Raw genomic sequence first — 13572 nt, 5'->3', positions numbered from 1 at the left:
GTCTGTTTCCAAGGCAACAAACTGCAAATAAAAGAAAAGTGTTAATATCTCTGTAACTGCTGAAAATGTTAATAAGCAGTAAATTGCAAAATTGCTTGTCTTTACAAGAACTAAATGTCAATACCCACATCTGAAGAATGGAAATAACCCTTTAATTTATATGAGGAATGTCCTATAAGACTCTACAATAAAGGTTTATCTTCAGTGAGAACCAAGAGGACCACAAGACCTACATTTTGGGGCATAGTTTTTTCTTAGTTTTTGTATAGTCTATATCTGAAGTTTTTTTTGTGAGTAAATTTGTAGATTTTAGGATCAATATAATTTAAACCCAAATTCATAAGATTTTTTTTACCATTTTTTTATGTTGATTGAATGCATGATGAAAAGAAATCTCTAAATAACTTGTTTTTTATTTTTATTTTGTTTGTTCTGTTTACTTTAACTTTATCGTACAAATTTACAATAAGTATACCGAATAAGATCGTTAAAAAATAAACTGTACTTACATTTTTTTTAGAAAAATTACAAATTTTTTTATTTTTTTTCTTATAAAATAGATAATAGACTAGCTTAAAAAATGTTAACATTGGGCATACATATTATATGTAAGCTATTCTACAACATCCAATTTAGACAGTTTTGATAAATTAAACCCACAATGTTTTGTGGTTTTTTTTACCTGGATTTGCAAGTCGGCTGCTTGTTGGCCCGAGGATCTGATAAGGATCTAAAATGATAAAAAGAAACAATAAACGGCTACGGTAATATACATTATGTCTTCAGAAATGATCAATAGCAAACCAAAAAAAAAAAGAATTACCGTAAATTCTAAAAAGGTGCAAAAAATTAATGGAGGTCCTTGGGTCTCATTTTTATCATACTTCTAATTTCGAATATTTAACAGATATTTCATATGTGGCCGGAATATGGGGTCCATTGAAGGGACACGATCACCATCAATGCTGAATTTTTAGGATTTTGGTTTCTACATACCTAGTTGTGGCCTGGGGTCCTCTGTCTTGGGCACCACAGAAGGCGGCTGAGAGCCTGAAATACATCAATTTCTACCATTAGTTTACTCCAAAAAATTGCATAATATTTAAAGATTAAGGAACATGGAGAAAAACTGACTCCCAGGAAAAGTATCTGCACCTCAAAAACATTTCTAAAATTCAACCTTTTCTTACTTTTGACTCTGCAAAAACTCTTACTGTTTCTCTTATTCATTCTCGTCTGGACTATTGTAACTCTCTACTAATCGGCCTCCCTCTTACCAAACTTTCCCCGCTCCAATCTGTCCTGAATGCTGCTGCCAGGATCATATTCCTCACCAACCGTTACACCGATGCCTCTACCCTGTGCCAGTCATTACACTGGTTACCCATCCACTCAAGAATCCAGTACAAAACTACTACCCTCATCAACAAAGCACTCCATGGCTCAGCACCACCCTACATCTCCTCTCTGGTCTCAGTCTACCACCCTACCCGTGCCCTCCGCTCCGCTAATGACCTCAGGTTAGCATCCTCAATAATCAGAACCTCCCACTCCCGTCTCCAAGACTTTTCATGGGCTTCGACAATTCTTTGGAATGAACTAACCAGGTTAATACGATTAATCCCCAATCCACACAGTTTTAAGCGTGCCCTAAAAACGCATTTGTTCAGACTGGCCTATCTTATGGTCTTATCTTATTATTGGAAAGTAGCGTCTTTCTTTCCTAGCTTGCACACTCTTGGTAAATATGTCTAGTGTGAAACAGAAAATACTACCCAAGGAGTAGGGAGAGGAGGGGTGTGCAGCTGCAGAATATCCACCTAAGTGGTTTAGCGAAACAAAACTAGAGGGGAAAAATCTAATTGGCTGACAACAGATATCACAACGGTGACATCACTCCAGAAGGAATGACCTAGTGTATAAAAACGTGTAGATCCTAAAGCCGGAGGGCGCCACCGATTGTAATCTACAGCTGTTTAAAGTATTTAGAGTAAGGATAAACTTTTGGTAACAGTTTTTTTTTCTTCCTATTTAAATGCATATATTTTTGGCTAAAAACAATTTTTGTAATTGCGTTTTATTAAAAATTTGGTAGGGGTTTGCAGAAGGGGTTAACTGAGAATTTGCATCAGGCTGCTCTCGGATTACATAGAAAAAAACCTGGTGACAAGTTCCCTTTAATAGAGAGAACCCTAATCACCCGCCATTTAACTCAGGGGTGTCAAACTGCATTCCTCGAGGGCTGCAAACAGGTCATGTTTTCAGGATTTCCTTGTACTGCACAGGTGATAATTTAATCACCAACTCATTATTTGTGTAGGTGATTAAATTATCACCTGTGCAATACAAGGAAATCCTGAAAACATGACCTGTTTGCAGCCCTCGAGGAATGCAGTTTGACATCCCTGATTTAACTTTTATGAAAGAGGGATCGATAGCGATCGAGGCATCACAAAGGGGCGAGGCTTCTTTTGCTTTCGATCATCAAGATGAAAGTTCCATAAAATGTATCGACTGGGCGTGAATTGTGAAGATGCCAGCACCACTCACCTTTAGACTGGGGTGCGGGGTGATTTGGCCATGAAGATCTTCTTGGCTCATAGGCTAAATCTGTAAAAGGGTACAATTATAATTTTACAAATCTACAACCCAAAAGGATCCATCAACCTCTAAAATCGAAAAGTTAGCCCCTATACACAGTAATTTGGTGTAATTTGAAGCTCGTGAGCCCCAACGCAAAATCTCTAGCGGAGACCCCAACCATCATAGGTGTTTAATGGTAATAATGTTTTCAAATGGGCCAAAGGGGACTTTTTGGGCCCCTTAGGCTCCAGGGCTTGGGTGCAATTGCAACCCCTGCTCCTATTATAATTACGCCCCGGCCCATACGACACATTAATACCCACTCCCCCGATTATTGTGATCTCTGGTGATTATTAACAACTGAGTGGAGTTATCAAAAATATATTGGCGAAAAAAATGAAGCCTGTACCCTACACTACTGTAATATCAATTGATATGTCCAGTAAAGATCAAAAAATAAGGGTTTGCCAACAATTTGTGCCTTGAGTCAACCATAAAGGACAATGAGACCTAGGTATAGAAAAATTAAAAGAAAACAAAATTGTCCATTTTTTAATTTTTCATTCTTTCAGGTCTCCTGATGTGTATTTACAGAAACATAAAAAAAATAATATATTTGTGTATAATATATATAATTTCATATAATATAAAATGCAATAAATACCTGGCCTGTTTGTGATTCTTTGAGTTGCTTCTGGGTAAACAGATGTGTTTGGAAATATAAAACTTGCACCTCCTATAGGAAACAATACTAAAATGAGCCATTCGCCTTCTTAAAGGTTCAAGTAAATGACTTTACATGAGTTAAAGGGAGTTTATTCTCCCAAAATGACAGTATAAACTAAGACCTTGAGTTTGTAGAGGATATCCCCCCTAATAAAAATGGCTCCTTTAGTAATCTTTGCCTCCTTTGTAAAGAAACTGAATTTTAATCAAATATTCTAATTACGGCGTTTGGTGCACCCTGAGTGTGACCAAGATGCTCTATACACTGCTCTGCATACTGGATTTGCATACCCCGCCTTCCTCACTTGTGATTGGCTCTGGCTTGCCTGAAACAAGAGCTGACTGCATAGAAGGCTCAGGCAAGCCAATCACCAGCGAGGGGCGTGGGAGATGCCAAGCCAGTAGGCAACACGCTGTACTGAAACCTTGTCACACCCAGGGTGCAACATAGCTGGTTACAATTAATTTTCGGCAGAAAGAAGACAGCTATTAAAGCACTAAAAGATCGATTTTTATAGGGGCTATATCTCCTACCCCGATTTACTTGCACGAGTTGGAAAAATTATTTCTGGTCTAATAACTGGGTCAAGTTTGCATTTCTATTTATCTACTAATCGTGCAAACAAACAGTAGCATCCATGAAATTAGAATAAGGCCAATCCAACAATACCAATATTAAGTGCTAATTGGGGTACATACTTCCTAAACCAGCGTGGTGTATGTGGATCTGTATACCCCCATGCCTCCTTTCCCCAATAGGTAGAACAAATTAGGATGTATCCAGGCACTTTGGGCATCGCAAAAAAACCCTCCTTAAAGCTACGTTCACATTTGCGCTGTGCGCCGCTGCGTCGGTGACGCAACGCACAACGCAAATAAAAACGCACCAAAACGCACACAAAAACGCTGCGTTTTGCGACGCATGCGTCGTTTTTTGCCGAAATTTGGACACAAGAAAAATGCAACTTGTTGCGTTTTCTTGGTCCGACGCTTGCGGCAAAAAAGACGCATGCGTCGCACAACGCAGCAAACAAAAACGCATGCGTCCCCCATGTTAAATATAGGGGCACATGACGCATGCGTCGCCGCTGCGTCGCCCGAAGCAAACCCGACGCAAACTAGCATAACGCTAATGTGAACATAGCCTTAATTGGGGGTTTTCTGGGATTTCAATTTTGATGACCCACTAGGGAGCAAATTGATTTGCAGGACTCTGGTCAGTTGATCCTCCAGAGCCCTGTGATCATCCATTTACTTGCTGGCACTCTTCTGATCAGTAGAATCAAAGCGACGTCATGCTGCAATGATGACTTTGTGCCTGGCCTACAATTTAGAAGAGGCGTTGGCAATTCCAGCGGTTGGCAGTGGTTCTATCCGGTGGTTACGGACTACTGACCAGGATCCTATAAATGGATTCACTCTACTCTGCAGCCTATCCTCTAGATAGGTCAATAATATCCGATCAATGGGGGTCCTACTTCCAGTATCTCCTCCGATCAGGTGATTGAAGGGGATGTAGCAAACTAGAAAAGGCACAGCTACATACATAGCATAGTGGTCATGAATGGTCTCGTTCGTTTACACAGCTACAGTACCATGCACAGGCACTACACAATGCAAGGAGCTCTGTAACTTCCAAGCCTTTCAATCAACTGATCTGTTGAAGGATAGGCCATCAATTTTAGAGTCCCCTTTAACATTAATACCGTTTACTTCCAGTAGATATCTAAAAACAAGGAAAATAATTCTCACTCTAGGACAAGGAGGCAATAGCCCTGTTGGCCAACTATGGACTCCAGTAACCCTAACGCACGACACAGATACAGACCCAAATGCAAGAAACCAGACGAAAAAAAGGTATTGGTCTGGGAAATACATTTTTAGTATGGATTCTCTCTTAAAATCAGGACAAAATGATAACGAATTCATGACATTGGAAATTGCGACAGAAGAGCTGGACAATATAGATTTGATAACCCAACTACTCGCAGATCTATCAATGGATTTATTACCTGTGTTTCTAGCATGCATTAATTGTGGCGAGTTTTGTAAGGCCTTATCAACATCATCTGAAGTCAAATGTGGAAGAGGAGCTGCAAAACAAAACAAAGCAACACCAAATTGAAAAAAAAAAAAAAGAAAAATGAAGAGGTCCTTAAAGAAAACCTGTCACCAGGTCAAAAGTGGCCAGATTTTGCTCTTATTTGAATCCTACTGCTCCCCGGAATACGAGTCCATAGATATGGGCCTTTTTATTTAGTGCTAATCTTTAAGAATTTTTATTTTTAAGAGGGCGTGACTAACAGGTCAATTATGCGGAGCAGTCTAATGACACGCCCTTGAGCATCCTGTTAGACACGCCCCCGAGCTTCCTGTAATCCACACCCCCTTGGTAAAGACCATAAAAATTAGCCCTGAATTAAAAAAGCCTGTATTTATGGAACTGTACTGCAGAGTTAAAAAAAGAAAATATTCAGGGGAGCAGCAGGAACAAAATAAATAAAAAAACTGGAAACTTTTGACCAGGTGATCATCGGGATCTCTTTAAGCTAAAAAAAAAAAAAAGTTTAGGATCTTTTTTAGGAACATTTTTGAGAGTAAAACATTACTATATAATAATTAACATAGTTTGAAATCTGAAAATATTTTACCTGTACATAAAATATTTTATAGAGAAGAGTCTTATATAATATCTAAAAAGGTTCAAATTTTCAATAATAATAGTATTAATAATCAAATATATAACTTTTTTTACAAAGCTTTTTTTTTCCATTTTTTTAATTCTCTTTTTATCTATACTTCCGTTTTTCTCGTATTTATAATTATTTTATCAAAAAATATTATAGATTATTATGATTGATTTTCTGGCCAACTCTAATTAAATATTAATTAATAAACATTATTTAAACCCCTTTAAAAAAAAAAAGTACAGATTTTCGTTTATCCATAATATTACCATTGAAAATTCTTTAAAAAAAATGTTTTAGAAAAAAAATGATTGTTATATTTTTGGGGGCTTATGCGCACTGCCTTAGTAAAATTTTCGATAAACTGTACCCTTAAAGGGTTAAATCTGTCACCAGATTTCACAATTTAATGAACGAATTGAAATGAATGTCTTACACCTGATGAGGCCGGTGTAATTACTATTAAAAAAAAATTGTTGTAAGAAGGGTTGTACATGCGTATTCCTGATATTAAAATGAGCATTTTAGGAGTCCAGCTGGAGCCAGAGCTGGACTCCTAAAATGCTCATTTTAATATCAGGCAGGAAATATGATTCTACAGCCACACTGAAATTTATTTTCAATGTAAGTACACCAGCTTCATCAGGTCTGAGAGATCTGTTTAACTGTCTGAACAGATTGTATTATCAGATCTCCTTTAATGCAGCACCCATAATAATCTGTGGACCCCACTGCACCATGGGCGTAATGACACTGGGCCTTTGCGGGAGGGCGGCCCTCCGATATCAGCAGCTATTTCAGCTGGATGGGAGTCTGCGGGGCGCACATCAAACTGAAATGTATTGCGGCGCAGAGACCCGTCAGGTCCCTACATGGCAGCTGACGTCGGCATGCCAGTCATCGGGAGCACGTGGCAGCAACATCATGCACCGCCTGTCGCTGGCAGGCTGAAGTCCGCTCCCGGCTTCTGTGCAGGCTATGCAAGAGGATGCCACATGGCTCGGGAGTAGGGGAAGGTGAGTAGAATCTTTTTTTTTTAATTTGTTGGAGAGTCACAAAATAGGGACATTATTACTGGAACCGGTCGAAGATGGGAGACATTATACCAGGATGAGGGTCATAGTTTACCGGAAGGGGCCCAGTATGAAGGACACTATGCCAGGATGGGTGATACATATTAAGGGGCCCAGGATGGAAGGGGCCCAGGATAGGGGAAATCATACCATGAAGGAGACCAGGATAGAGCATATTATACCAGGATGTGTGACATTATTACTGAAAGGGACCCAGGATAGGGGACATTATACCTGGAAAAGGCCAATGATAGAAGACATTATACCTGGAAGGGGCCCAGGATGGTTTACATTATTATGGAAAGGGGGCAGGATGGAGGACATTATAACCGGAAGGGGCCAAGATAGAGAACATTATAACAGGAAGGGGTCAGGATGGGGGCAGGATGGAGGACATTATAGCCAGAAGGGGCCAGGATAGAGAACATTATAACAGGAAGGGGTCAGGATGGGGGCAGGATGGAGGACATTATAACCGAAAGGGGCCAGGATAGAGAACATTATAACAGGAAGGGGTCAGGATGGGGGCAGGATGGAGGACATTATAGCCAGAAGGGGCCAGGATAGAGAACATTATAACAGGAAGGGGTCAGGATGGGGGCAGGATGGAGGACATTATAACCGAAAGGGGCCAGGATAGAGAACATTATAACAGGAAGGGGTCAGGATGGGGGCAGGATGGAGGACATTATAGCCAGAAGGGGCCAGGATAGAGAACATTATAACAGGAAGGGGTCAGGATGGGGGCAGGATGGAGGACATTATAACCGAAAGGGGCCAGGATAGAGAACATTATAACAGGAAGGGGTCAGGATGGGGGCAGGATGGAGGACATTATAGCCAGAAGGGGCCAAGATGGGGGAAATTATAACAAGAAGGGGCCAGGATGGGGGACATTATTATATTAAGTGGCCAGGATGGAGGACATTATTAAAGGAATTAGCCAGAATGGAGGACATTATAACAGGAAGGGGCCAGCATGGGGGTCATTATTATAGGAAAGGGTCCCTGGATAGAGGACATTGTTACTCGAGAGGGCAAACACATATATCTTCGCAGGATCTAGAATGCTACCGGGGCCCATTGGACTCTAGTTACACCACTGCAATTCACATGTACTGTACCGTCCAATATCCTTTGAAGGCCAGCTAAGTTTTTGCTTATTGGATTTCATCTGAATATGATAGACAATGATAGGTGAGAATGTCTTCATGGTGCTGCATATAGCGATACTTGGACTCCGGCTATACGGCAAGTTTTGCTTTGTGTATAACGTCTAAATCAGAATTGTACAACTTTAATGTTTGGAATAGACTATTATTACCGTAATTATTGCCTGGGCTTTAATAATAATAAAAAAAACAATAAATCATTTTTGCCCTCTGCAAAAAAAGTTAAAATAAATTAAAATCACAAAATGTTCTTGTTTTTTTGCCTTAAAATTGTTTTTTTCAAGTTACTAGATTATATTGTTAACTTTTTTTATATTATTATTTTGGTTTTTAGTTGTTTGGTATATGCGTTGATTTTTGTATGCAGATCCTCAACCATTTAATAGTACATCAATAAAATAAAAAAAACAAAACAATGACCCTTATGATTATTTGAAAAAATTGACCATTGAAAAAAAGGCTCAAAACGATTAACGATAAATTAAAGGGGTTATCTAGAGAAGACAACCTCTGTCCATCTGCTCAGTGAATATGGACATCTTAAAGAGGGAACCCGGCCTTGGACCCTTTTCTCTGAGCCAGAATGGAGCTTCACTGGCCACAGCTTCGTCTGCAAGATCATATGTTTGCTGGAAGTACCAAGAAAGAGATCCAGGGAAATCGGTTGATCACACTGGAGACACTGAAAAAGGGTTGTCTATGATTAGATAACCCTTTAAGAATACATAAATTATAAATAATTAGTGCTTTGTTTACAGTTTCATTCAGGAGTTCCAAAAAGATTTCTATCACGCTTTTCAATATTTTGGCAATAACAGTAGTGAAGTCTGTAGAGCCAAACGGTTGTCTGTTGTCCAAGATATCTGAACACCAATGAAATCAGTAAGAGGGTCAACGAGGTCCGTCAATATTGGTTTTGATGTTGGAAAATGGATCCATCACAGCACTTATGGCTCCAACATAAACAGAAACTGTGATGCTAGTGGGAACACATACTACGTGTGTAAGGCCATGTTCAAAATGGCCTCCAGTAACAGAGCCATGGTAGATCCAATTTCAAGCAAATCCTCTTGATCTCATTGACTTCTAATGATGTTCATCAGGTTTCCGACAGGTTCCTATCATCACTGACAGCAAGAACAGTGGTGGAGGTTTGACTTATCTTGAGAAAACCCAATGGAACCAAGAACATTAGTGTAAACAAAGCACAAAAGGAAAACTAAACTGTGAACACTGAAGATAATGAAGAATAGCAGTCATTGGATAGAATATGATCTAGGATTATCATACTTTCTCTGAGGTAGTGAAGATGAGACAGGAGGATCTCTGCATTGTAGCATGACGTGAGTCTTTGAAAGTCTTCTTTGGTCATTTTGCACAGTTCTTTCCCGTCGATGTTTTGGAAAAGCATCACGTCAACATCTGGGAGTCCATATTCTTTGATTGCCCATTCCAGCCACTGTCGGACATGCTCTGTGCTCCACAAGGTGGGGTCTACAAAGGGACACAGACAAACAAAAATATTAATTTACGTTGTCATGTTTTATGGACACATATTTGTATGCATCTAGGTCTTTCTTTTTTTGCCTGTAGAGTGATCTAGATCATTAGTGAACCTCAAGTTGAGTTTGACGTGTGAATCCGACAAGTCAATAATCTAATGTTGTCTTGAAGTGGTGGGTTAGCCCACCATATTTTTTTTCTTAATTTTTCTTTATTTACCTTATACGTCAAAACCTCAATATTATGACTTTGAGAAGATGATTCTTTGAGAGGACTACCCTTCTAGAGGACTGTTTTGATTGTAGTTTTGGGTTATTGCTTCTAAAAAGTTTTACAGTCATTTTTTACCCACAATTATAAGAGATGAAAAGACCTTGTAGACTTCACACCTTCCAGCTACTGGTTAGCATTTTGTCATTTTATAAATTCAAACGTAAGTTCCGCCTGTGTCCAAAGTTGCATTGGACTGCCCTACTGGTAAAGGGGCAGCCCAGGAAAAAAAAATATAACTTTTAAAAGGGCTCAGTCTGGTATGAAAAAAAACCCAAAAAACTATGACATCATGAAGCCATGACCTTCAGCCTGTTTGTAAATATTTTGCCCAGGCCTCACTAAAGCCTGGCCTTTCAGCACCAGTGACAACGAGGACTAGATAGGTGACTTGGCATGGCAGGGAAGAGAACGGTAAAGTGAGTATATACATTTTTTAACATTTTGATGGTTCAGAAAAAGTGGCATCCAGCTGTAGCCATCTCACGGAATCCGTGTGGAAGCAAATTATAACAAAATTCCGCATTTTGGCAAATGTGGATTTTTGTAATTCCATTCGAATTTATTCACTTACCTCTAGTCACATGCCATTCATAGCATCAGGGGCTACAAGTAGACAAAACAGGCAGAGCTTTTGGAATAATTTAGGGCTTGGGTGTGACTACAGCTTTTGCCCCGTCTTTTGTTACACCCCTGATTAGAACAATGTTCCCTGATACAGCCAATTGAGTATTTTTGAAGCTGTAGACCTGCTGCCAAAGTTTCAGAATTTTTGGACTCCAGATCATATTAAAGTGGTGCCTCTCTAAGATATCTACTACATCTGTTGCAGGGAGTCCTGTTTTTTAAGAGATTTGCATTTACCTTCTAAGAGCACCGACATTTGCTATAACACATTTCATTCTACCTTTTCTAAAGGTCATCAACGTATATTATATAACTATTTGAAGAACCAAAAAAATAAAGACTTCTTATATTACTTCAACCTCCTCAAACTTCAAGATGAAGCTATTTACGGTTTGGACTAACTTCCCGGCTGCCGCGGTTCATAATATTTCTTCTGCAGCCCTGTAATGATTAGTACTACGCATTTACACAGTCTAGAAACTTAAAAGACAATCTGCACAATTAGCTATTCAGGAAAATATGTGCTTGGCTTTGCCACTGATCCAGCCCTTTGCTGAGCAAGCACATCCAGGCAGTGAAAGGAAGAAATGTAAAAACACCTGGATGTGGGACAGCTGCCTCGATTTCGCCCCCAAAAATTCAGGACCATTCATCATGAATTTTCGTTAGAAAATAAATATTTCCAAGCTGCTGTTGAAAACCTCGAAGAGAGCAGGAGATCTGGAGTTGAATTCATTCTCTTTTGTGGAGCACAATTAACCTTTATGATAATTAATGGAACGCTTGCTGGCTCGAATAGACTATACAAAAAGTCCAGCCAAATAAAAAAAAATGGCATAGTCAACACCCATTCGGTATGAATCCAAAAAGACTGGAGGTATTATAAATACACCATGAGCTCTTCCTGCCAAAGTGTCTGCAGATCTGCTGAACAACAATCAATTCCAAAAATATTTGTTACCGCCGAGTCTATGAGCTCAATGCTTTTAACAAGAAGGAGGGATTGGTGATATGAAGAGCACGCTTCATATTATTTTGGTTTATGAGTACAAGAAATATCTTTGAACTCAGAAGGGGAATTCAGGATCAAGTTGATGACCACTCAGATAATTCGAAAGATTCGCGAAGTTGCTCTTATGATAGTGGAGTGGAAGTTTCTATGACCAACACTCAAAGTGTCCCACCCAAGCTACACTACAGCACACCGATACAGTTAAGCTCTACAATAGAGCAGGGAGACATGATCTCCCTGAACCATCGCTCTCAGCCATGGCAGGATGATGCAATGACCGAGTCACCGGCGTACGCACAGGAAGGTCAGAATCCTAGCGTGGTGACGTCATTGCGTCATGACAGGACTCTGGTTAGAGGCCGACTTAGATGTTTTGCCAGCCCAGATCTGAACCCCCAGCAACGCCTCTGCCTCTAACCTTTCCTTTGCGATAATTTACAAGAGGAAACAGTTAAATTCTAAGAAAGAAAACCAGTTATGAGAGCAGAGGGTGGACAACTTGATTTGAAGCAAGATTCTCAATCATTTGGGAGGCCCTACGTAGACCATCAGATGATTACAGTAGTCCATTCATAATCTGAATACTCTAGAATGTTTAGAATATTTTTTTGGGTAGTGTGAAAATGGTCAACATCTTTGATCAAGTCTTGAAAAGTGTTAGTCACTTGCTTTGGGTGTAGCTGTCCAGTCTATACTCAGTATAAAAGATCTACATAGTTTTTGGTACTCATCCAAATTTATGTACCACCCATGACATCCAAATTCCAAGAAGAAAAAGTGAAGAGGAAACAGGCAATTTCTAAGAAAGAGAACAAGTCACGAGAGCAGAAGGTGGACAACTTCAGGGATATTTGAAGCAGGTTTGTCAGTTATTTGGGAGACCCCACGTGGACCATCAGATGATTATAGATGGTCCATCTGTAAAACCCCAGGTAACCGGTTGTTATAGTGATGTTGCCTTCCCTTCGGGGAGGGTAATATGATGCTTGGAGGCAATGGAGTTCTCTTTACCAGGTAAAACACCCAAACACAACACATTCCAAATCCAGGCCAGAAGGGGGAGCTCAGGACCCGGATTCAGGGGAGCTTCCCTTAGCTATAGGCATTCTGGTGTCGAGGAGGAGTCAGTAAGTAGGTAGAGAGTCTCCAGGAGGGAGAGATAGGAGAAGGACATCTGGAACAGACTGGGAGGCCGAGCAGCCACGTAGGAGTTGAAGTCTCCTTCCCTCAACTGGGAAGGAGATTCTCCCATTGCCTCCGAGCCGGCTGGACCACAGGATACCTGTACCTGGTACCCTAGACTGCGGACTACTACCACCATTAAACTAGGTAAAGACATTACAACACTGTGTCCTCCAGTTATTTACCAGCAAACTATCATCCCGCCTATACACCTTGGGAGCCCTGGGGACCCTGCATCCAGCCACCATGTCATCACCCCAGAGGACCCCTTTAAGCGGCATCGGTCTCTAATGATCGAAAACCACAGGTGGCATCATGAACAATAGACTTTATCACCAAAATTCCCCTTAAAGACCGTTCCCCCTTTAAGTGAGCGCCCAGGGCCACGGAACGGGTCTCAGCCACCGTGACATCCCCTTTAAGAGCGACCGGACTCAGTACCGAGTAACCCACTGCCCAGGTGGGCGACTCACATCCATAACATGAACACTGTAAAATGTCAAGAATAATTTTTAGATTTTGTGCAATCGGTCAATGTCTTTGATCAGTCTTAAAAAGTGGTGATCATTTGCTTCAGCTCTAAATCTCCAATCCACAGCCAGTATTGGTGGAGCCACCTCGAGATCTACATCATTTATGTACCGTCTGGAGCTCTCATTTAACCAAAATTCTCCATAAAGCACAGACTGTGATTTCAGCCAAAGAGATAAAACACACTATAGCTTGGAGGATCACAG

At 40.3% G+C, this 13572-nt stretch overlaps 2 protein-coding genes across 6 annotated transcripts in view; one reads left to right on the top strand and one right to left on the bottom strand.

The window, feature by feature from the left end:
- ERG (ETS transcription factor ERG) overlaps positions 1-13572 on the bottom strand; it is a 315956-nt gene that overhangs the window by 7347 nt on the left and 295037 nt on the right. For 3 of the 5 annotated variants that reach the window (XM_069760741.1, XM_069760743.1, XM_069760740.1), the window contains 6 exons: positions 9532-9735; positions 5322-5402; positions 3248-3319; positions 2551-2610; positions 997-1050; positions 683-730 (listed from right to left, as the gene is read on the bottom strand). In XM_069760741.1, the coding sequence (XP_069616842.1) occupies positions 683-730; positions 997-1050; positions 2551-2610; positions 3248-3319; positions 5322-5402; positions 9532-9735 (519 nt within the window). The remainder of the gene's footprint in view (positions 1-682; positions 731-996; positions 1051-2550; positions 2611-3247; positions 3320-5321; positions 5403-9531; positions 9736-13572) is intronic. The other 2 variants (XM_069760745.1, XM_069760744.1) reach the window with 1 other exon arrangement.
- KCNJ15 (potassium inwardly rectifying channel subfamily J member 15) overlaps positions 1-13572 on the top strand; it is a 190086-nt gene that overhangs the window by 157196 nt on the left and 19318 nt on the right. The window lies entirely within an intron of this gene.

This window comes from Ranitomeya imitator, chromosome 3 (assembly GCF_032444005.1).
Source record: "Ranitomeya imitator isolate aRanImi1 chromosome 3, aRanImi1.pri, whole genome shotgun sequence".
NCBI lineage: Eukaryota > Metazoa > Chordata > Amphibia > Anura > Dendrobatidae > Ranitomeya > Ranitomeya imitator.
Note: the sequence above shows the minus strand (reverse complement) of the source record. Positions and strands in the feature narration are given on the sequence as shown.